Genomic DNA, 24,547 nt, shown 5'->3' on the forward strand with positions numbered 1-24,547 from the left:
TACAAAACTATATTTACTTATCACGTTAAAAAGGAAAAATATCATAGAGCCAATGTACTTAATTTATTTTATAAATAAATAGATAATAATTGTTATCCGAGTACAGATTTTCATATAAATGTGGATGTTTAACTTCTGGACCCATATTTTACATAATAAAAGAGGACCTAACCATCCAACTAATATTTGTATTCTTAAAATTGCATGTTATTAGAGATCAGATTAGCTATATATTTTTAAATGTTTACAAACTCATAATTAGACATGGTTGTTTTATTAACTAACATCAGACTTCTGGTCAGAAAAATGTGAGGTTTACATGACGTGAGTGATTATATTCCCAACAATTATATACAGTACAAATTGTATGAATCATACCAAAACAAAAAAGCACCTACCTGACAGGATTGCTGGTTAAAGAAACCCTCAGAGATTCTAGGCAATTAAGAAGTTTCTCATCTGAAATACCAGATCGTAATTCATGAACATATTCTTGTGAAGACAGAGTGCATTCATGTTTGCTGTTTTTCAGCCCTCCCTATTAAAAAAAAAGATATTATTTTAGACAAACAACAGGTTTTTTTAACATTTAAAATACAATAATGCATAGAATATGCAAATATTTTACCGTATAAAAACATGTACAGAGTGCCAGGTGCTTAAAAACTTTTGGTCATAAAACTCACGTGGTAAAATCATGTTGTATATATCTCAACACTCTCCTCAGCCTCATTTAAAGGAAAATTACACTGATGGTACTCATAACCTGAACAGAATATGGACTTCAGTAGCATAAAGTATCACAGACAGGGATGCTAAAATTTACAATCCAGGCATTAGGATTAACATTAGCTGGTCCTCCTTAACCCACAGGATGAGCACTTAGAAGTCATCTTATTAATTTTCCTAGTTATTTATATTCTATTCTACAAAATACAGTGAACAAAATTTAATGCAAAACATTATACATAACCCAAATCTACTGAAATATGTCAGAATATCACCCTATCTGAAAACCAAGTGAAAATGTTTATTAAAATGCAAAACAATATAGTCTCCAATTAGCATGTTAGTTAACAAATTAGTGTAAAGCATTCACCAATCCTAACTATTCTTTCCTAACTATGTTAATCCCATGCTGTAGTAATCTTAAAAAGCCATTAAATGAATTTATCTGATAGCGACTAGTTTTTAGCTTAATTTCCAATATTCATGGGGTTATTACTAGAACTCATTATCTCATCACAGCTCCTTAGCTTCATCACCTTGCCATAACTATGTAAGTAGTTTGGGGAGAAGGCTGGGAGGAAAACATCATCAACACATTCATTGTACTAATAACTCATAGTTTCACATTCCAGATCTACATAATCATAACTGCCCCTTTCCTGTATTACAAATGTATCCCCCTGAATTAAAACCCTAGCTTGAGTCCCATTTTGTAAGTTCATATGAATTACACTCAGTTTCTGCTAAGTATCTAAGCTAGAAGAAGGAAAGCAATTTTTTTTCCAATTTGACAGAAGTTATATCATTAGAGGATATAGAGTTTAAAAAAAAACCAATATGTTAATAATGAGAAATAGATTCCCTAGGGTTTCACACTATTTGGCTTTTTATTGAGAATGCCTCCTGCTATAGAAATTGTCAATCATTCTTAATGTCTGAACTTGTAAAAATTCCATTAAACAGTAAATGTTTAAAGTCTGATAAAGTCTTCTGTACAGGAACTCTATTCCCTTGTACCACTGTGACACTATCACTACTATAGCACTTAAGACATTGGGGCAAAGGTCATTATGTGTGTCTCTTTCTCTTCCAGACTGGGAACTCCATGTATGCCAAGTATCTAACACAGTGATGGGGTTTAGTGAGCCTCCACAAAAGTGTGCTGTTATTGAATCTGTCCATAACAATTACAGAATAAGGAATACAATTTCATACTTTTTGCTCCCATATATTGTGTAATGGCCACAGACTTGATTTTTCTTGGTTTAGTAGGATATACAGTAGATGTTCAGAAAGTCTACTGAATGAATCACCACACAGATGGCACAGTAAGTAAAACCATCATCGTGAAATCATTTCCACATTTCTATAACTTATTTAGCCATCTCTTAAGGCTACAGATCCAAAAGGAATAAAAAACATTTATAGTATAAAATTTTGCAGATCTGCTGTCACTTTCACTTTCATATGATCCTCAAACTTATTTTCTTAATTAATGGATGACAAGGCCATACTGACTCCCCTGGAGGCTTATATATAGGGCTTATTCCTGTAGAATGACCTTTGTATTTGCTGTTTTCTCTGCCTGGAAGACTCTTACCTCTGACCTCTCCATTGCTGGTTCTCATCATTTAAATCTCGGCCCAACAGTCTTATATAAGTTTATGACGTTTAGCACTTTACTTGTTTACTGTGTCCTCCTCATTAAAACATAGGTTCCACAAATCAGGAAACTTGCCTATTTTGTTCACTACTGTATCTCCAGATCTTAACACAGTACCTGGCATACAGTTAAGTACTCAGTATATATTTCTTGAATGAATGGTGGATCTATGAATGGTGAATAACCAAACAGGTGAATGAATGATGAGCTTCAATATGCCAAAGCTTTCAAATTCAGTTTAGTTTCACTTCAGAATATTACAGTCCTGAGACATTCCATTATAATATATTCAGATATGCTTGTATAGAACAGGTAAACTTAGACAGTATATGGTATGCTGGGGATGGCTCAAACTGCCACTGGGTATGAATCATGGCCCTTCACCTACCTTCTAGGTAATCTTTGATCAGACAACTGAATGGATCTCTATAAACCTGTTTGCTTATCCGTGACAAAGGGGTAATAAACACTGACCCTTCATATTTGTTATGAGGCTTAAGTAAAACAATGCATACCAAGTGCCAAAAACAGGCATTTCATATGTGTTGGCTCATAGACAGAGTAAGGTGCTCAGAAAATGTTAGATCCTTTCTTCTACATGGTTGTGCGTGAGATATTCTTTATGGAACAATTGGGCCAGCCTATCACCTTGGGACTCACCCCTCCTCCAAGCCTTAGAAACTGCTTTAAATTATATGGTTGAGGATACTCTACAGTTATAAGGAATGGAATCAAACAATGTAATGGAGCAAGACAGAAGACATATAACTTTAGAGAACAAATGCCTTTTATCAAGCTTAGGAGGACTCTGTGGTTTTAACATAACCTCATATTTGAAAATTATGAAAACATGATAGCATGGAAAGGCTGGACTGGCCCTAAAAGACCAGCTGTTCTAATGCTCTCATTACATAAACAGAGAATCCAGTTGATTTCCCAAGTTCATGTAATTAGTGAGGTTGCAAGAATAAAACACTAACATTCTGGTCCTTGGGTTACTTCTTTTTTTTTTTTTTTTTACTGTATGTCACCTTTTATCAATATTGAGTAAAAAATTAAAGCAACAAGTATTTAATTCTGAACTCTCTATTACAAAATGTCAAAGTATCTTCAGCAAAATCAATATGGTGCAGCATAATATTAAAGAAATCATCTAAAAACAAAACAGTGCAATAGATTAAACTAATTCTCACTGTATTTAATAGGGCTGTAATACAACAATGGCTTATTATTAACATCCTGTTCTGATACTGAACAAAGGAAACAACTAGATAATGGATGGATAATAATGGAAATTTTAATTAGCTGCTCTGTATGAGATTAATGAAAATTACCACTGTGCCCATTTGATCTTTAAAAAAAAATGCAGACAAAGTTAGCAATTAGCATACATCATGCTCTTGCAAAGCTAGGTGAACAAAGAGCTTTCATAATCTGAAATGATTCCTTAATTTGAAAATCATTAGAATGGAGATACTTGCCAGGGTGACTGTGTTTGTACTATTCTAAAACACTACACAAAGAACCAAAAGAAACTTTGGTCAGTTTAATAATCACAACCACCCTACTCTAATACAAAATGTTAGTATCAAAACCAAACATGCTCGAGGTTGGTTCAAGATGGTGGAGTAGAAGGACGTGCTCTCACTCCCTCTTGCAAGAGCAACAAAATCACAAATAACTGCTGAACGATCATCAACAGGAAGACAGTGCAACTCACCAAAAAAGATACCCCACACCGAAAGACAAAGGAGAAGCCAAAATGAGACGGTAGGAGGGGCACAGTCACAATAAAATCAAACCCCGTAACTACTGGGTGGGTGACTCACAAACTGGAGAACACTTATACCACAGAAGTCCACCCACTGGAGTGAAGGTTCTGAGGCCACCGTCAGGCTTCCCAACCTGGGGGTCCCGCAACAGGAGGAGGAATTCCTAGAGAATCAGACTTTGAAGGCTAGTGGGATTTGAATGCAGGACTTCAACAAGATTGGGGGAAACAGAGACTTCACTCTTGGAGGGCACACAAAAAGTAGTGTATGCATCAGAACCCACGGGAAGGAGCAGTGGCCACATAGCAGACTGAACAAGACTTACCTGCTAGTGTTGGAGGGTCTCCTGCAGAGGTGCGGGGTGGCCGTAGCTCACCGTGAGGACAAGGAAACTGGCAGCAGAAATTCTGGAAAGTACTCCTTGGCGTGAGCCCTCCCAGAGTCCACCATTAGCCCCAACAAAAGAGCCCGGGTAGGCTCCAGTGTTGGGTCACCTCAGGCCAAACAACCAACAGGGTGGGAACCCAGCCCCACCCATCAGCAGACAAGTGAATTAAAGTTTTACTGAGCTCTGCCCACCAGAGCAACAGCCAGCTCTACCCTCCACCAGTCCCTCCCATCAGTAAACTTGCTCAAGCCTCTTAGATAGCCTCATCCACCAGAGGGCAGACAGCAGAACCAAGAAGAACTACAATCTTGCAGCCTGTGGAAAAAAAACCCACATTCACAGAAAGACAGACAAGATGAAAAGGCAAAGGGCTACGTACCAAATGAACAAACAAGATAAAACCCCAGAAAAACAACTAAATGAAATGCAGATAGGCAGAATTCAGAATAATGATAGTGAAGATGATCCAGGCTGGCGGAAAGAGAATGGAGGCAAAGATCGAGAACATGCAAGAAATGTTTAACAAAGACCTAGAAGAATTAAAGAACAAAAAAACAGAGATGAATAATATAATAACTGAAACAAAAAATAAAATAGAAGGAATCAATAGCAGAATAACTGAGGCGGAAGAACAGATAAGTGACCTGGAAGACAGAACGATAGAACTCACTGCTGTGGAAAAGAATAAAGAAAAAAAAATGAAAAGAAATGAAGACAGCCTAAGCGACCTCTGGGACAACATTAAACATAACAACATTCAAATTATAGGGGTCCCAGAAGGAGAAGAGAGAGAGAAACGACCAGAGAAAATATTTGAAGAGATTATAGTCGAAAACTTCCCTAACATGGGAAAGGAAAGAGCCACCCAAGTCCACGAAGCGCAAAGAGTCCCACACAGGATAAACACAAGGAAAAACACACCAAGACACATAGTAATCAAATTGGCAAAAATTAAAGACAAAGAAAAATTATTGAAAGCAGCAAGTGAAAAACAACAAATAACATACAAGGGAATCCCCATAAGGTTAACAGCTGATTTCTCAGCAGAAACTCTACAAGCCAGAAGGGAGTGGCATGACATATTTAAAGTGATGAAAGGGAAGAACCTACAACCAAGATTACTCTACCTGGCAAGGATCTCATTCAGATTCGATGGAGAAATCAAAAGCTTTACAGACAAGAAAAAGCTAAGGGAATTCAGCACCACTGAACCAGCTTTACAACAAATGCTTAAGGAACTTCTCTAAGTGGGAAACACAAGAGAAGAAAAGGACCTAGAAAAACCCAAAACAATTAAGAAAATGGTAACAGAAATTTGCATATCGATAATTACCTTAAATGTGAATGGATTAAATGCTCCAACCAAAAGACACAGGCTTGCTGAATGGATACAAAAACAAGACCCATATATATGCTGTCTACAAGAGACCCACTTCAGACCTAGGAACAACATACACACTGAAAGTGAGGTGATGGAAAAAGATATTACATGCAAATATAAATCAAAAGAAAGCTGTAGTAGAAATACTCATATCAGATGAAATAGACTTTAAAATAAAGGATGTTACAAGAGACAAGGAAGGACACTACATAATAATCAAGGGATCAATCCAAGAAGAAGATATAACAATTATAAATATATATCCTCCCAACATAGGAGCACCTCAATACATAAGGCAACTGCGAACAGCTATAAAAGAGGAAATTGACAGTAACACAATAGTGGGGGACTTTAACACCTCACTTACACCAATGGACAGATCATCCAAACAGAAAATTAATAAGGAAACATAAGCTATAAATAACACAATAGATCAGAGAGATTTAATTGATATTTATAGGACATTCCATCCAAAAACAGCAGATCACACTTTCTTCACAAGTGCTCATGGAACATTCTCCAGGATAGATCACATCATGGGTCACAAATCAAGCCTCAGTAAATTTAAGAAAAATGAAATCACATCAAGCATCTTTTCTGACCACAACGCTATAAGATTAGAAATCAATTACAGGGAAAAAAACGTCAAAACCACAACACATGGAGGCCAAACAATATGTTACTAAATAACCAAGAGATCACTGAAGAAATCAAAGAGGAAATTAAAAAATACCTAGAAACAAGTGACAATGAAAACACGACGATCCAAAACTTATGGGGACTCAGCAAACGCAGTTGTAAGAGGGAAGTTAATAGCAATACAAGCCTACCTCAAGAAACAAGAAAAATCTCAAATAAACAATTTAAACCTACATGTAAAGGAACTAGAGAAAGAAGAACAAAGAAAACCCAAAGTTAGTAGAAGGAAAGAAATCATAAAGATCAGAACAGAAATAAATGAAATAGAAACAAAGAAAACAATAGCAAAGATCATTTAAACTAAAAGCTGGTTCTTTGAGAAGATAAACAAAATTGATAAACCATTAGCAAGACTCATCAAGAAAAAGAGACAGAGGGCTTCCCTGGTGGCGCAGTGGTGGAGAGTCCGCCTGCTGATGCAGGGGACATGGGTTCGTGCCCCGGTCCGAGAAGATCCCACATGCCGTGGAGCGGCTAGGCCCATGAGCCATGGCTGCTGAGCCTGCGTGTCCAGAGCCTGTGCTCTGCAACGGGAGAGGCCACAACAGTGAGAGGCCCACATACTGCAAAAAATAAAAAGAAAAAGAGGGAGAGGACTCAAATCAACAGAATTAGAAATGAAAAAGGAGAAGTTACATCAGGCACTGCAGAAATACAAAGCATACTAAGAGACTACTACAGGCACCTCTATGCCAATAAAATGGACGACCTGGAAGAAAGGGACAAATTCTTAGAAAGGTATAACCTTCCAAGACTGAACCAGGAAGAAATAGAAAATATAAACAGAACAATCACAAGTAATGAAATTAAAACTGTGATTAAAAATCTTCCAACAAACAAAGGTCCAGGACCAGATGGCTTCACAGGCGAATTCTACCAAACATTTAGAAAAGAGCTAACACCCATCCTTCTCAAACTCTTCCAAAAAGTTGCAGAGGAAGGAACACTCCCAAACTCATTCTACGAGGCCACCATCACCCTGATACCAAAACCAAAGACACTACAAAAAAATAAAACTACAGGCTAATATCACTGATGAATATACATGCAAAAATCCACAACAAAATACTAGCAAACAGAATCCAACCACACATTAAAAGGATCATACACCATGATCAAGTGGGATTTACGCCAGGGATGCAAGGATTCTTCAATATACACAAATCAATCAATGTGATACACCATACTAACAAATTGAAGAAGAAAAACCATATGATCATCTCAATAGATGCAGAAAAAGCTTTCGACAAAATTCAACACCCATTTATGATAAAAACTCTCCAGAAAGGGGGCGTAGAGGGAACCCACCTCAACATAATAAAGGCCATATACAACAAACCCACAGCAAACATCATTCTCAATGGTGAAAAACTGAAAGCATTTCCTCTAAGATCAGGAACAAGACAAGGATGTCCACTCTCACCACTATTATTCAACAGTTTTGGAAGTCCTAGCCACGACAATCAGAGAAGAAAAAGAAATAAAAGTAGTACAAATTGGAAAAGGAGAAGTAAAACTGTCACTGTTTGCAGAAGACATGATACTATACATAGAGAATCCTAAAGATGCCACCAGAAAACTACTAGGCCTAATCAATGAATCTGGTAAAGTTGCGGGATACAAAATTAATGCACAGGAATCTCTTGCATTCCTATACACTAAGGATGAAAAATCTGAAAGAGAAATTAAGGATACACTCCCATTTACCACTGCAACAAAAAGAATAAAATACCTAGGAATAAACCTACCTAGGGAGACAAAAGACCTGCATATAGAAAGCTATAAGATACTGATGAAAGAAATTAAAGATGATACAAACAGATGGAGAGATATACCATATTCTTGGATTGGAAGAATCAATATTGTGAAAATGACTATACTACACAAAGCAATCTACAGATTCAATGCAATCCCTATCAAATTACCAATAGCATTTTTTACAGAATTAGGAGAAGAAATCTTAAAATTTGAATGTAGACAAAAAAGACCCCAAATAGCCAAAGCAGTCTTGAGGGAAAACAACGGAGCCGGTTGAATCAGTCTCCCTGACTTCAGACTATACTACAAAGCTACAGTAATCAACACAATATGGTACCGGTACAAAAACAGAGATACAGATCAATGTAACAGGATATAAAGCCCAGAGAAAAACCCACACACCTATGGTCAACTAATCTACAACAAAGGAGGCAAGGATATTCAATGGAGAAAAGACAGTCTCTTCAATAAGTGGTGCTGGGAAAACTGGACAGCTACATGTAAAAGAATAAAATTAGAAAACTCCCTAACACCATACACAAAAATACACTCAAAGTGGATTCGAGACCTAAATGTAAGAACGGGCACTATAAAACTCTTAGACAAAAACATAGGAAGAACACCCTTTGACATAAATCATAGCAAGATCTTTTTTATCCAACTCCCAGAGTAATGGAAGTAAAAAGAAAAATAAACAAATGGGACCTAATGAAACTTAAAAGCTTTTGCAAAGCAAAGGACATTACAAACAAGACGAACAGATAACCCTCAGAATGGGAGAAGATATTTGGAAATGAATCAACAGACAAAGGATTAATCTCCAAAATATATAAACAGCTCATGCAGCCCAATATTAAAAAAACAAACAACCCAATCCAAAAATGAGCAGGAGACCTAAATAGACATTTCTCCAAAGAAGACATACAAATGGTCAAGAAGCATATGAAAAGGTGCTCAACGTCATTAATTATTAGAGAAATGCAAATCAAAACTATAATTAGGTATTACCTCACTCCAGTCAGAATGGGCATCATCAGAAAATCTGCAAACAACAAATGCTGGAGAGGGTGTGGAGAAAAGGGAACCCTCTTGCACTGTTGGTGAGAATGTAAATTGATACAACCACTATGGAGAACAGTATGGAGGTTCCTTAAAAAACTAAAAATTGGGCTTCCCTGGTGGCACAGTGGTTGAGAGTCCACCTGCCGATGCAGGGGACACGGGTTTGTGCCCGGGTCTGGGAAGATCCCACATACCACGGAGCGGCTGGGCCCATGAGCCATGGCCGCTGAGCCTGCGCATCCAGAGCCTGTGCTCCACAACGGGAGAGGCCACAGCAGTGAGAGGCCCGTGTACTGTTAAAATAAATAAATAAATAAAAATAAAAATGGAATTACCACATGACCCAGCAATCCCTCTACTGGGCATATATCTAGAGAAAACCATAATCCAAAAAGACACAGGCACCTCAGTGTTCACTGCAACACTATTTACAGTAACTAGGTCATGGAAGCAACCTAAATGTCCATCAACAGACGAATGGATAAGGAAGATGTGGTACATATAGAGAATGGAATATTACTCAGCCATAAAAAGGATCGATATTGGGTCATTTGTAGAGACGTGGATGAATCTAGAGACTGTCACACAGAGTGAATTAAGTCAGAAAGAGAAAAACAAATATCGTATATTAACGCTTATATGTGGAACCTAGAAAAATGGTACAGATGAACCAGTTTGCAGGGCAGAAATTGAGACACAGATGTAGAGAACAGACGTATGGACACCAGGAAGCAAAAGTGGCAGAGGGTGGTGGTGGTGCTGTGATGAATTGGGAGATTGGGATTGACATATACACACTAATATGTATAGAATGGATAACAAATAAAACCTGCTGTACAAAAAAATAAATAAAATGAAATTCAAAAAAATATATTAGTGTCAATAAAAAAATTGTTAGTATGGTAAAGGGAAAAGAACAAAGATCTCAAATCAACAACCTACGTTTACAACTAAGGAAATAGAAAAAAATATAGATAGTTAAACCTACAGCAAGCAGAATAAAGGAAGTAATAAAGATTAGAAAGGAGAGAATCAAAATAGAAAATAGAATTATCTATTCTTTTCATAGAGATTATCAATGAAATCAAAAGTTGGTTCTTAGAAAAGATCAAAATTAACAAACTTTTAGCTAGAATTACTAAGAAAAAAAAGAGAGAAGACTTAAACAACTGAAATCAGAATGGAAGTGGGGACATAAAGACTGACCTTACATGAGTAAAAAAGATTGTAAGAGAATACTGGGAATAACTGCATGCCAACAAATGGGATAACCTAGATGAAATGGAAAACTCCTAGAAACATACAAATTACCAAAACTGGCTTAAGAGGAAATAGAAAATCTCAGCAGACCGTCAACAAGTAAAAAGATTGCATCAGTAATTTAAAAAAATTTCCAGTAAAGAAAAGTCCCGAACAAGATGGTTTCAATAGTGAATTCTGGGCTTCCCTGGTGGCACAGTGATTGAGAGTCCACCTGCCGATGCAGGGGACATGGGTTTGTGCCCCGGTCCAGGAAGATCCCACATGCCTCGGAGCAGCTAGGCCCGTGAGCCATGGCCACTGAGCCCGTGTGTCCAGAGCCTGTGCTCCACAACGGGAGAGGCCACAACAGTGAGAGGCCCGTGTACAACAACAACAACAACAACAAAAAATATGTAGTGAATTCTATGAAACTCTAAAGAAGAATTAATACCAATTCTTCTCAAACTCTTCCAAGAAACAGAAGAGGAGGGAACTCTTCCTTACTCATTCTACAGAGCCAGTATTACCTTGATGCCAAATCCAGACAAAGACACCACAGGAAAGAAAACTATAGACCAGTATATAAATATAGATATAAAAACTCTCAACAAAATAGTAGCAAGCTGAATTCAACAGCATATTTAATAAGGACTGTACACCATAACTAAGTGGGAATTGGCTTTTTTCACTCAGCATAGTTCCTTGGAGATTCATCCCAGTTGTCAAATTGATGACTCTTTCCTTTTTATTGCTGAGTAGTATTCTGTGGCATCGGCATACCACTGTTTGTTTAACCATTTATCCGTTGAATGACAGTTGTTTCTAATTTTTTAAGTTATTATGAACAAAGTTGTTATCAATATTCATGTTCAGTTTTTGTATGTCTTCAAGTCTCTTGGATAAGTGCCCAAGATTGCAATTCCTGAGTCAAAAAAAAAAAAACAAAAAACACCAAACATGCAATATTCTAAAAAGAATATTTTAAGTTTGCAGTAGAGATACCACTTCTGATTTTAAATTGACTTGGTCTGTGTATGACCTGGTCTGAGTATGACCTGTCATTCTTTAATGTAAATACAGATTTATTTATAAATTGAGGAAAGGCTTCACAGTTCTAGGCTGTAAAGGTGTCTTGCTGCAGACACTGGGAAAAACTATTGATTGTACACAGGTCTTTTCAACTACAGTGTGCACAAAATAACGATTACTATCAGTGGTATGATCTTCAAATAGGAAGGACAATATTATTGTCATGAAAACAGTAATGCCATTACTGTTATCGACCATGATTTATAAACCCTAATGTAGTCAGGTTTCTTTGGCTACTTTAATCAAGTGAGTGTGTTATTGTTCACTACAGTTTTCTGAAAAAGCAATGCTATATAAATGGAATCTAAAAAAATGGTACTGATGAACCCAGTGGCAGGGCAGGAATAAAGAGGCAGATGTAGCGAACGGATGTGAGGACACAGTGGGGAAGGGGAAGCTGGGATGAAGTGAGAGGGTAGCACTGACATATATACACTACCAGATGTAAAATGGATGGCTAGTGGGAAGCTGCTACATAGCACAGGGAGATCAGCTCCATGCTTTGTGATGACTTAGAGGGGTGGGATAAGGAGGGTGGGAGGGAGGCTCAAGAGGGAGGGGATATGGGGATATATATATATATATATATATATATATATGTTATACATATATACATTCACTGTGTTTTACAGCAGAAACTAACACAACACTGTAAAGCAATTATACTCCAATAAAGATTTTTTTAAAAAAACAATGTTATAGATTTACAAATTTGGAATTATACCTACAAAGGTTCACAGTGTGCTTTTGAGAGGCTCTTATAAGTTTAAAAGCATAAGAAATTGAAAAGTCAATTTCTCATCGTAAGTCCCATGAATTCCAGTAGAAAAAGGAAATGAAAAACAAGTGCCTAACAGAAGTTGATCTACCTATTTTTTCTAAGAATGATGTATTTGGTGGGTTATACAAAGCTGAATATATTGCTAAACCTTTAGATGGCTTCTCTAGTATTATATAAGGAAAACACCTTGTAAAGGGAAGTTATTAGAGATAAGTAATTAATTTCTCCAAAATATAAAAGGTACTTTAAAATAAATATATTAATTATAACAACGTTTCAAATAATTTTATATGCAATTTACACTGAAAATTGATTTTAATTGCATGAAAAATATAGTATAAACTATATTAATATTATCAAATCAAGGTCTGTAAGATGAAAACTTATACAAAACAGTAGTATCATGAGATAAATTCATATATTGGCATTTCCCATTGCAGGACACATAGTTTATAATTAAGACCTTTTTCAGGGACCAAAAGTAATACTCAGAATAAGAGAACATATCCTAACATCAAGTGGAATAACATTCATATTACAGAGGTCACAGAAGAAGAAACAAGGGGCCAGAAAAATTATTTGAGGAAATAATGGCTGAAAACTTCCTGAATCTGTGGAAGGAAACAGATATCCAGGTCCAGGAAGCCCAGAGAATTCCAAATAATATGAACGCAAAGAGAAAACACACTGAGATGCATTATAATTAAAGTGGTAAAAGTAAAGGATAAAGAGAGAATCTTAAAAGGAGAAAGAGAAAAGCAATTTATTGCATGCAAAGGAAACTCCATAATGCTATCAGCAGATTTTTTGCAGAAACTTACAGGCCAAAAGGGAGTGGCAAGATATATTAATAATGTTGAAAGAAAAAAACTGCCAACCAAGAATTCTCTACACAACAAGGTAATCATTCACAATTGAAGGAGAAGTTAAGAGGTTTCCAGATAAGCAAAAGCAAAAGGAATTCATCACCACTAAACCAGCATTACAAGAAATGTTAAAGGGACTTCGGTAAGCTAAAAAGGAAAGGAACTAATTAATAATAAGAAAACATAAATAGGTAAAAATCTCAGTGGAAAACATGAATAAATAATAAGGGTAGTGGAGCAATCACTTATAAAGCAAGTATGAAGGGTAAAAGACAAAAGAAGTAAAACTATTTGAAAAACCAGTAATTAGTTAAGGGATGTATGAAATAAAAAGATGTAAATTGTGTCAGTAAAAACATAAAATATGAGGGGGGTAAAAATATAAAGTTTTGGAATGTGTTCCAAATTAAGTTACTATTAACTTAAAAGACTATGTTATACACTTAGGATGTCATATGTGAACCTCACAGTAACCACACACACAAAAAAATTATAATAAATACAAAAAAGAAAATGAGAAAGAATCTAAACATAATCAAACCACAGGGAAGAGAGAGAGAGAAGAAGAAACAGAGAACTACAAAATCTGCCAGAAAACAACTAACAAAATTACAATAATTATATAGCTATCAATAATTACTCTAAATGGAATAAATGCTCTAATCAAAAGACAAAGTATAGCTGAATAGATTTTTTTTAAAAGACCTTTCTATATGCTACCTACAAGAGACTCACATCAAACCTAAAGAAACTCACAGACTAAAAATGAGGGGATAGAAAAAGATATACAATGCAAATGGAAATAAAAAGGTAGCTTGGGTAGCAATACTTATATCAGACAAAATAGAGTTTAAAACAAAGACTGTAACAAAAGTCAAAGAAGGCATTACACAATAATAAAAGAGTCAATCCAACAAGAAGATATCACATTTATAAACATTTATGCACCAGACAAAGAAGTACCTAAATATACAAAGCAAATATTAACAGAGATAAGGGAAGAAAGAGACAACAATACAATAAGAGTGCAGGACTTTAATACCCCTACCCTCCTTATATCAATGGATAGATCATCCAGATAGAAAATCAGTAAGGAAACATTAGCCTTAAACAACACATTAGACAAGATGAACTTAATATATATACAGAACACTGCATCTAAAAACAGCAGAATACACACTGTTTTCAAGTGCACATGGAACATTCTCCAGTTTAGATCATATGTAAGGTAACAAAACAAGTCTCAATAAATTTAAGAAGACTGAAATCATATCAAGCATCTTTTGCGACCACAAGTGTATAAAATTAGAAATCAATAGTAAGCAAAAAAACTGGAATAAAAACACAAATGTGTGGAGACTAAACAACTTGCTACTAAACAACCAATGGGTCAATGAAGAAATCAAAGAAGAAAGCAAAAAATAACTTGAAACAAATAAAAATGCAAACAGTACCTTCCAAAATCTTCGGGACACAGGAAAAGCAGTTCTAAGAGTAAAACTCATAGAAATACAGGCCTATCCCAAGAAACAAACAAACAAATCTAACTTTACATTTAAAGGAGCTAGAAAAATAAGAAGAAAATAAACCTAAAGTTGGTAGAAGGAAGGAAATACCAAAGATCAAAGAGGAAATAAATAAAATAGAAACTAAAATTTTAAAAAGATCAATAAAACAAAGAGCTGGTTCTCTGAAAACATAAACAAAATTGACACACCTTTAGTCAGACTCAGCAAGAAAAAAACAGAGGGGGCCCAAATAAAATCAGAAATGAAAGAGAAGGTACAAGTAACACCACAAAAATGCAAAGGATCATAAGAGATTACTATGAACAATTATATGCCAACAAATTAAACAAAACAAATGGATAAATTCCTAGAAACACACAACCTTCCCAGACTCAATCATGAAGAAAGAGAAAATCTGAATAGATGGATTACTAGTATAAATGGAATATTACTCAGCTATAAAAAGAATGAACTCTTGCCACTGCCACAAAATGGTTGGTCCTATAGGATATTATGCTAAGTGAAACAAGTCAGAGAAAGAAAAATACTGTATGAGTTCACTTGTATGTGGAATCTAAAAAACAAAGCAAACAAACATACAAAACAAAATAGAAATAGACTCATGGATACAAAAAGCTAAGTGGTGGTTGTCAAGTGGGGGTGGGTAGGAGATGGGCAAAATAGGTGAAGGGGATTAAGAGGTACAATGTGAAAGCATCATCATTCTTCAGACTATACATACCATTTGTCTCAAAAGAATTTGACTAAGTTTATTTAAGTATAATTAGCTAAAATGTTTTAAGTGTAAGGTTTTCTATGAGAAAACATTTATTGTTTACTTATTGAAGCTTCTATATATTAAATACCAGATTAAGCTCTTCACCCCCAAATTATAGAATCTAAAACCATCACAGAATGAATACTTAAATCATTCTTTCAGCACACGTACTATTAGAAATGTCAAGTACACAAGGAAACCCGAAACACATATTTAAATTCTGTGGCCTTATTGTTATTTCTTTTGTTGTGAAACACATAATTTATGGAGTATGGAAGAAAATACTTCATAATAACACCAAATAATTACTCAGTTAAACACACAATAAATTTTAATTTTTATCATTGACTGAAACAAAAGGGTGATATTTTAATAAGTAGAATGTTGATCCCCAAACACTAAACTTCATTTCTTGTAAAACAACAGCCTTATCTGATCTAGACACTCTTAGAGACATTAACAATGAGAAGCTAAACCACCATTAAATGATTTCCTAGAGAAAGCTAATTAAAATATTTAATGATATTCAAAATTAGTCAATCTGTATAATTAGCAATCAGTCTGACATGTTTCTTTTTCATATCAAACACAATAAACATGTGGTCTACTCCATACTTAAAATCTATCCAGGGACTTCCCTTGTGGCACTGTGGTCAAGAATCCACCTGCCAATGCAGGGGACACAGGTTCGATCCCTAGTCCGGGAAGATCCCACATGCCGCGGAGCAACTAAGCCCGTGCGCCACAACTACTGACACTGTGCTCTAGAGCCCACAAGCCACAACTACTGAGCCTGTGTGCCACAACTACTGAAGACCACACACCTTAGAGCCCACGTGCACAACTACTGAGCCCATGCCCCGCAACTACTGAAGTCCACACTCTGCAACAAGAGAAGTCACTGCACTGAGAAGCCCACGCACCGCAACAAAGAGTAGCCCCTGCTCTCCACAACTAGAGAAAGCCCACACACAGCAACGAAGACCCAACACAGCCAAAAGAAAAAAATTAAAAATCTATCCATATTTGCCTTTTAAAACTAGTATTTAGCAATTATAATGAACAACGTGCATGTGAGTGAATGGACACCCAGTAAATCTTTAAAACTGTAAAGTGTGTGCCTACTAGCATTTTTTATGAGACCTTATCACCACCCACTGTACTTGATTAAGAGAAAGCTTAAGCATTATGTTTATCTTTTATTTGACAGAGGCCCTAGAGAAATATCAGATAATGAAATGTAAACAGATAGAAAGTAACCCAGGGGCTTCTTAACCCTGGGTCCCAATTCAGGGAGTATGCAAACTTGGAAGGGGAAAAATGACATCTTTATTTTCAGTAACTGCTGACTTGAATTTAGCATCTCTTTCAATTAGGAATGTAGGCAACAGACCACAGTGTATAAGCAGCACCTACCACTTGGTCACTGTGACTAACAGAAGTCACAGATATTTTCCTATCACACCACACACCACATCTGTGGTGGTATATTAAAATATCAGGGGCTTCCCTGGTGGAGCAGTTGTTAAGAATCCGCCTGCCAATGCAGGGGACACGGGTTCAAGCCCTGATCCGGGAAGATCCCACATGCCGCGCAGAGCAACTAAGCCTGGGCACCACAACTACTGAGCCTGCACTCTAGAGCCCTTGAGCCACAACTACGAAGCCCACGTGCCACAACTACTGAAGCCCACGCACCTAGAACCTGTGCTCCACCACAAGAGAAGCCACTGCAATGAGAAGTCCTCGCACCGCAACGAAGAGTAGCCCCTGCTCACCGCAACTAGAGAAAGCCAGCAACAAAGATCCAACACAGCGAAAAATAAATAAATTACTATTTTTTTTAAAAAGTAAAATATCATCATTTCTTAAAAATTCCACTAGTTATATGAGCTGCCACTTTGTCTTGTTATTTTAAAAATCTTGTAAAGGGGCTTCCCTGGTGGCACAGTGGTTGGGAGTCCACCTGCCAATGCAGGAGACGCGGGTTTGTGCCCCGGTCTGGGAGGATCCCGCATGCCGCAGAGCGGCTGGGCCCGTGAGCCATGGCCGCTGAGCCTGCGCGTCCCGGAGCCTGTGCTCCACAATGGGAGGGGCCACGATGGTGAGAGGCCCGCGTACCACCAAAAAAAAAAAAAATCTTGTAAAGAAGCCCATTACTGTCTCGATTTTTTAATTAAACTTTCTATTTTGAGATAATTGTAAATATGCACCCAGTTATAAGAGAAATGCAGAGAAACCCTTGTTTTCCCCCAGTGGTAATGTCTTGCAAAACTATATTACAGTATCACAACTGGGATACTGACATTGAGAAAACCCACCTACCTAATGAGAGTTCCTTAGTTTTACTTGCACTTATTTGTGTGTGTGTGTGTATGTGTGTGTGTGTGTGTGTGTGTATTTAAGTTCTTTGCAATTTGATCACCTGTAGATTCTTGTATCCAACCACCAAAATCAAGATACAGAACACTCCCACCGCCACAAGGATGCTTCACGTTACCTTTCACAACCACACTCAAGTCCCTTCCACAACCCTCCACCCCCGGCAACCACTAATCTATTCTCCATTTCTACAATTTTGTCAATGTCATATAAAGGCAATCATACAATAGTAATCTTTTGGCATGGGCTTTTTCACTCAGCATAATGCCCTGGAGATTCATACAAATAATTGCACATATCAATAGTTTGTTCCTGTTTATTGCCGAGTAGTAGCCCATGGTATGGATATACTACAATTATTTAACCATTCACCCATTGAGGACATTTGGGTTGATTCCAGTTTTTGTCAATTATGAACAAACTGCTATAAACATTCGTCCTCAGGTTTCTGTGCAAACATAAGTTTCTATTTCTCTGGAATGTGTCATAAGTTTAAAAAATAGTTCGATAAGTATATTTTAATATAATTAGTTTCCTTGTTAATCCTATGTAGTTTGTGCTTTACGTTTAAAAACATGATTCTGAGAAGGTGCCCATAGGTTCACCAGACTGCCAAAGGGGCTCACGGTACAAAACAAGCTAAGAACCCTTACAGGTGTCTGTTTTCTCTATTTTGTACTGGCACTATATTCACTCTATCCTCTGCCCCATGAAGGGAGAAAAAATATGCTACCCTTTCAAATAGAGAAAGCTCACCTATGCAAAAGACAACAAGAAAGTGGACAGAATTTCACCAATGATAATGTCCAATAGGATAACCAGTTTCTTCATGTACCATTTAAAGATAAGAACAACAGGGAAAGCTTCATCAGCATTTGTTATGTTGGGCAAAGACCATAAGGATATTTAAGAATAAGATATTTAGATATTTAAGATATTCAGAAAACAAATTTATGGTTACCAAAGAGGAAGGGGGGAAGGGATAAATTGGCAATTTGGGATTAACAGATACACATTACTATATATAAAATAGATAAACAACAAGGACCTACTACTGTATAGCACAGGGAACTGTATTTGATATCTTATAACATAATGGAAAAGAATCTGAAAAAGGAGATAGATAGATAGATAGAACTGGATTACTTTGGTGTATACCTGAAACACTGTATATCAACTATACTTCAATTAAAATTTTTTTAATTTAAAAAAAGATATTTAAGTATAATGTTTTCCCTCCCTGCTTTACCATTTTTAGACCTAATTCTAAGAGTAACTTTAGACACTGTAACAAAGAGAGTTTAATAATACTTTTGCAGATTATAAATGTTTTCTATAGCCCAGATAGAAACTACATCTTAAGGAGGTAATGAAGCTATAAATCGTAAATGAAATAAAGAAAAATTCCTTCCACAAAACAAAAAATTTCCCTATTATTTTTAGACCCCTAGCCTTGTAAACATTTTACTAAGTGCTATCAGCCAAAATGAACACACTGAATTTTATTCAGTTCCTTGCCTACCTTTATCAATGGTGCATCAATAGTAAAATATCCAAAGCATAGAAAAACAAAGTAAAAGATCTATGACTGATTGACATGTAAATAAATGGATGTGAGTCATCGGCACTGAATGAGATTCATAGATTTAGACATCAAAAAGGCCTTATATTTCTATAACACAAACAGCTTTCAGAAATTTTCCTATATACTCTTGCATCTGAATCTAACACCAGGGGAAGATACTGCTAAAACCATTTTTCTTTTCTGCAGCTGTGAAAATTGAGCCATGGAGAAGTCATGACTTGCCTGAGACTGTCTAACTAGCAAATTATTGTCAGAAACTGGCTAGAATCTAAAATAGAGAGTTCCTTTCGGAAGACAGGGCAGAACTATTTTCAAGGGAGTACAATTTGCTTTCGATGTCGGATTATAACAAAAAGAGGAAAGGTGGGCAAAAGTTTCAGAAATACTCCTTACCCTCAAAAGCTGTGTGAATTTAGTCAAGTTATTACTTGACCTCCTGGGCCTCAGGTTCCTTATCTGCAAAATGGGAATAATATTGTATCTACCTTCAGAGTTGTTATAAGGATGAAATAAGAATCCATGTAAAATACAATAATGTCTGGTATATAATAAGTACTCAATTAATGTTTGCTGCCATTATATATTATTTTATCCTTAATCTAATGAGAAATGTCTTTTAAAATTGCCTAATGAAAGAAATACTGGTAGTATGAAATTAGTAGTTTCTGGTCACCTTGTTCAGGTGATGCTGAGTTGGGCTGCTTATCTTTCTGAAATGCTCAGGAAAAGATTTCTACCTTAGGCAGATAAGGTGATTATTTTCAAACTGTATTCTAAGGGCCCACAGATTTCCTTAAGTTGTTTTTGGGGCTGCTTTGGGGGCTGAAGAGGGGATGCGTACAGAGGAAGGCTCATCGGGGGAGTGTCCATATCTTCTCTCCCCCAAGAATAAGGACATTTGCACGTTTATCTGCTTTATATATTCCTATTCCACATTTGATTTCTTATGGATAAGCTGCTTTGATGTTAAATAAAGTTTAAGCCCACTGAGCTGGATGATCTTGAAGGTCCTGCCCTTTTGAATCTATGACTCAGAATATGCCTCCATTTGTGTACTAAAGCAAAAGCTTTTCTTTTTTAAATATAAAATTTTAATTGACTGCCATATTCTCTGCACACACACGATTAGTCAGGTTTTCAGTTTCTTCACAAAATAATCTATCTCTTTTGCATACGGTGTCTTTTTCATATTAGAATAGTCCCACTCAACATTTTTTGAGTTCTCATGAGGCTCCAGGAACTGGGAGTACAGATGCAAGCCAAGACATACACTTGCCATCAAAGAGCTTACACTCTGGGTAAGGGTGAGGGGCAATAAGCAGACTTATTAAACAATGTGATAAGTGCCGTGACAGAAGTAGATATGGGGAGGTACGGGAATTTGAAGGATAGATGGTCTGATTTTATTTGGGGGAAGATGGTCAGGCAAGCTGTAAAAGGTAAGTGCATGTTCACCCAAGGCAGATCAAGTTATTTTAGTAAGAAGTCAGAATAAACACTGAGGCACAGTGTTTGCCAACTTGCTAGTAGATAAATAAAACTGGAGCTCAGAGGTAACATTTCTCAAACTGGGATCCTCAAACATATTCCTAATGGCCTCTGACTTGTGTAAGATAACTTAAAATTCTGCAGTTTCATTTCGTCAGATAATGTGATAAAACTCTGCATTAACTGGATTATTGGGATAACCATGTTACCCCCACCTAATCTCAGCATCCACATTTGCATTTAGGATCACACTGTTACTGGGAAGGATGACTTTCATTATCTCAGACTAATGAGAACAGAGATGGTCTCAGTATCAAAACAATGTATTTGCACCAAATAAAAAGCAAATGACATTGCAGCTTGCTAGACTAGTCAAAATTTAACCACAGATGTAGTAAACGGATGGTACAATTGGGTCATCTTATGGCACTCTAGTCACAGAGAATGAAAAAAATGCCTTCCTGTACTGTAGTATCTTCACATTGTAAATAGCAATTTAGGTTCAGAACATCATTTATCACTTAAAATAATGTTGATTTAAATTTTATTGGTTTTTGTATTTTTCTTTAACACGTATATTTTTTTATAAAGTGTGTAAGACTTATGGGCAGAGTGTAAATCTTATTCTGTATTAGCACACATTTAAACAGTTTAATTAAAATATTTTAACACTGGGGTCTTTGAGAAGGCTTTTCCTTTAAAAGGGGGCTATATCTTGGTCAAATCCGAGAAATTGCCATAGGTGAGAGAAAAGCACTGGAAGGATTTAGGCTGTGGAATGACAAATATATCTGTATTGTAAATGATGGCTTGAGCTGGGCAGTGTGTAGAAAAACAGTTGGGGGAGAGAATGGAGCAGTAGATTTGTTTAGGGAAGAATATGATGAAGCGATAGCTATAAACATTGCAGTTAAAAAGACAAGACTGGATTAGAGGATTGTTTAGGACCTAGACTTACTTCACCTAGCTAAGTGAATGGGGATGCCGGGCCAAGTAAGATGGGCGAATTAACATGCTTCCCAGATTTAGGCAGCCCCTCTAAGCTAAGTGATAATGTTATCTGCATTTTTACAAATCAAGAAACTTAGGTTTCAGGAACTTGGACAAGGTCACATTACTAGTAAGAACCTGAATTTGACCCCAAATCCTGACTCTGAGGACTGTGTGCTTAAACATGGAACAACACTGCCTCCATATTAGTAGTGATAAAGTTTGGTTCAAGATTCCCACAGAAAATATAGAAAGTGAGAAAACAAGGTCAAGTAAGAAAATTTGATTAGTGCTTACATTTAGAAACAGACAGCAAGAAGTACAGAATAGAATTTTTTATAAATCGACAAGAATATGTGAAAGGGAGGGGACATTTGAATTTGCACATATGCAACTGAATACTCAATTTTCCCTTTTTGTGATCTGGTCTCTAAAAAAATGATTGCAACATTAAAAATGACAATTTATTTACAATAAAATCAGCTACTCCATAAATGTTCAGTTTAATTAAAGAAACTGTCTTTGGGATCAAATAGTATTTTAGGAGGACAGTCTTCTGGTTAGTGTTTAAAAGAGGAAAGATTTGTTCAGGTTTGTATATGTAAACTCTAAGAATACCTGGAAGCTGATCTTTTTTGGTTTCATTTCAAAAGACTGATTTTACCTAACAAAGTTAAACATTTGTTTGTATTTTCTACAGTAGTGATGGATTTACAAGTTATTCAAGACATTTGGTGATAAATAATTCATCTCTGCAGCATGAGAACCAATTCTAGTTCTCAAATCATATACAATGAATATCACAAAACACTGTTTGTTCAAAGCCCTAGCCTAACTTGAAAGAACACCCTGATAAGAATACCGAGCTAGTACTAGAGAATGCAGTCTTTGTAGAGTTTTTTATAAAAGCACAAACAAGGTTCTGGCTCATAAGTGCTACATAATATATCATGTTACAGTTTGAGGTTATGCCAATAGAAGCAGCAGGATCAAATTACCCAATATTATGGCATTACTTTCATAGATTACCAACCATCTGTTTCAGCTGGTAGCATTCTTACCTCTAAAGACCTAAGTTGAGAATTTGATTATAAGAGAACCCATATTCCTGTTTCATCAAAATAATTATTCTAAAAATAACATTTCTTCACGGTCTACCTACAATGGTTTATTATTTTAGTGCGTCATTTACTTCTCAGAGAGAAAATGAATATAATCTAACAACCCAACATATACACACATCTCGAAAAGTCTTCATTTCCTTCTCCTACCCAAAGTAAAACATTGATGTTAAATCTCTTCAATAGTTTAGACAATCAGTAATGTCTTTCTAAACTTCACAGAATGAATGAGCCTTTCAACTTCTCAAATATATTCAGTGAGGGTTTTGTACATCAAAGAATAAAAAGTACACCACGTGATTTTTTAAAGTGAATGTTTACTCTCCAAACACAGCAATTTACACTACCCAAATCTGACACCAGTCTGAGGGCTCTGCCGCCAATTCTGCATTCCTTTAAACAAAACAAGAGGAGGTAAAACAACCCAAAAAGTCAGCCATATGGAGCTCAGTAGGTTAATGCACTATTCTGACACTTCCATCTAGTACAATTGAGGGCAAAACATTTTCAAAAGAAGAGGCTGGGGCTTCCCTGGTGGCGCAGTGGTTGAGAGTCTGCCTGCCGATGCAGGGGACACAGGTTCGTGCCCCGGTCCGGGAAGATCCCACATGTCGCGGAGTGGCTGGGCCCGTGAGCCATGGCCGCTGAGCCTGAGCATCCCGGAGCCTGTGCTCCGCAACGGGAGAGGCCACAACATTGAGAGGCCCGCGTACCGCAAAAAAAAAAAAAAAAGAAGAAGAAGAGGCTGCTATATGATATATGTCTTTGAGAAAAAATAAGAAATCTTGCAAAAACAAAAAACCTGAAGACTCCTTAGGTTTCTTCAAAAGTTGTGGCATGTTGTTGGCAAGTATTCATATTGTTATGCAGATCCACTTAGTTAAAAAACACAGTGAGAGTATTTCTAGAAGGAACAAGACATTATCCTAAGCACTGAGAGGAATGTCAACTGGTATTCCTGCGGGGCAAAAGGTATTCATGTAACATCAGAGATTAATTTCATCTCTAAAAGCATGTATACAGTCACAAAGTGCATTTAAATACAAAACCAACCAACACATTATAATTGCTTTACTCCCTTAATATAGTGGGAGGAAACTGACTTTGGAATCATGGAGATTTGATTTTGAATCCAATATCTGCTACTTAGGAATGTTTAACTGTGTGTAACCATTTTTCTGAGTTTCACTATATATTACAGAATTGTTTTGAAAATTTAAATATAAATAAATGTAAGGTATCCAGCACTATGCCTAACACATAGT

General features: G+C 36.4%; 1 protein-coding gene across 1 annotated transcript in view; it reads right to left on the bottom strand.

Moving 5' to 3' along the window:
- Window positions 1–24,547, bottom strand: part of DIAPH2 (diaphanous related formin 2) — an 897,118-nt gene that overhangs the window by 690,409 nt on the left and 182,162 nt on the right. The window contains exon 6 of the mRNA XM_081223297.1: window positions 399–538. Within this exon, the coding sequence (XP_081079423.1) occupies window positions 399–538 (140 nt within the window). The remainder of the gene's footprint in view (window positions 1–398; window positions 539–24,547) is intronic.

The sequence above is a fragment of the Mesoplodon bidens genome (genome assembly GCF_964165515.1).
Source record: "Mesoplodon bidens genome assembly, chromosome: X".
Taxonomy (NCBI): Eukaryota; Metazoa; Chordata; class Mammalia; order Artiodactyla; family Ziphiidae; genus Mesoplodon; species Mesoplodon bidens.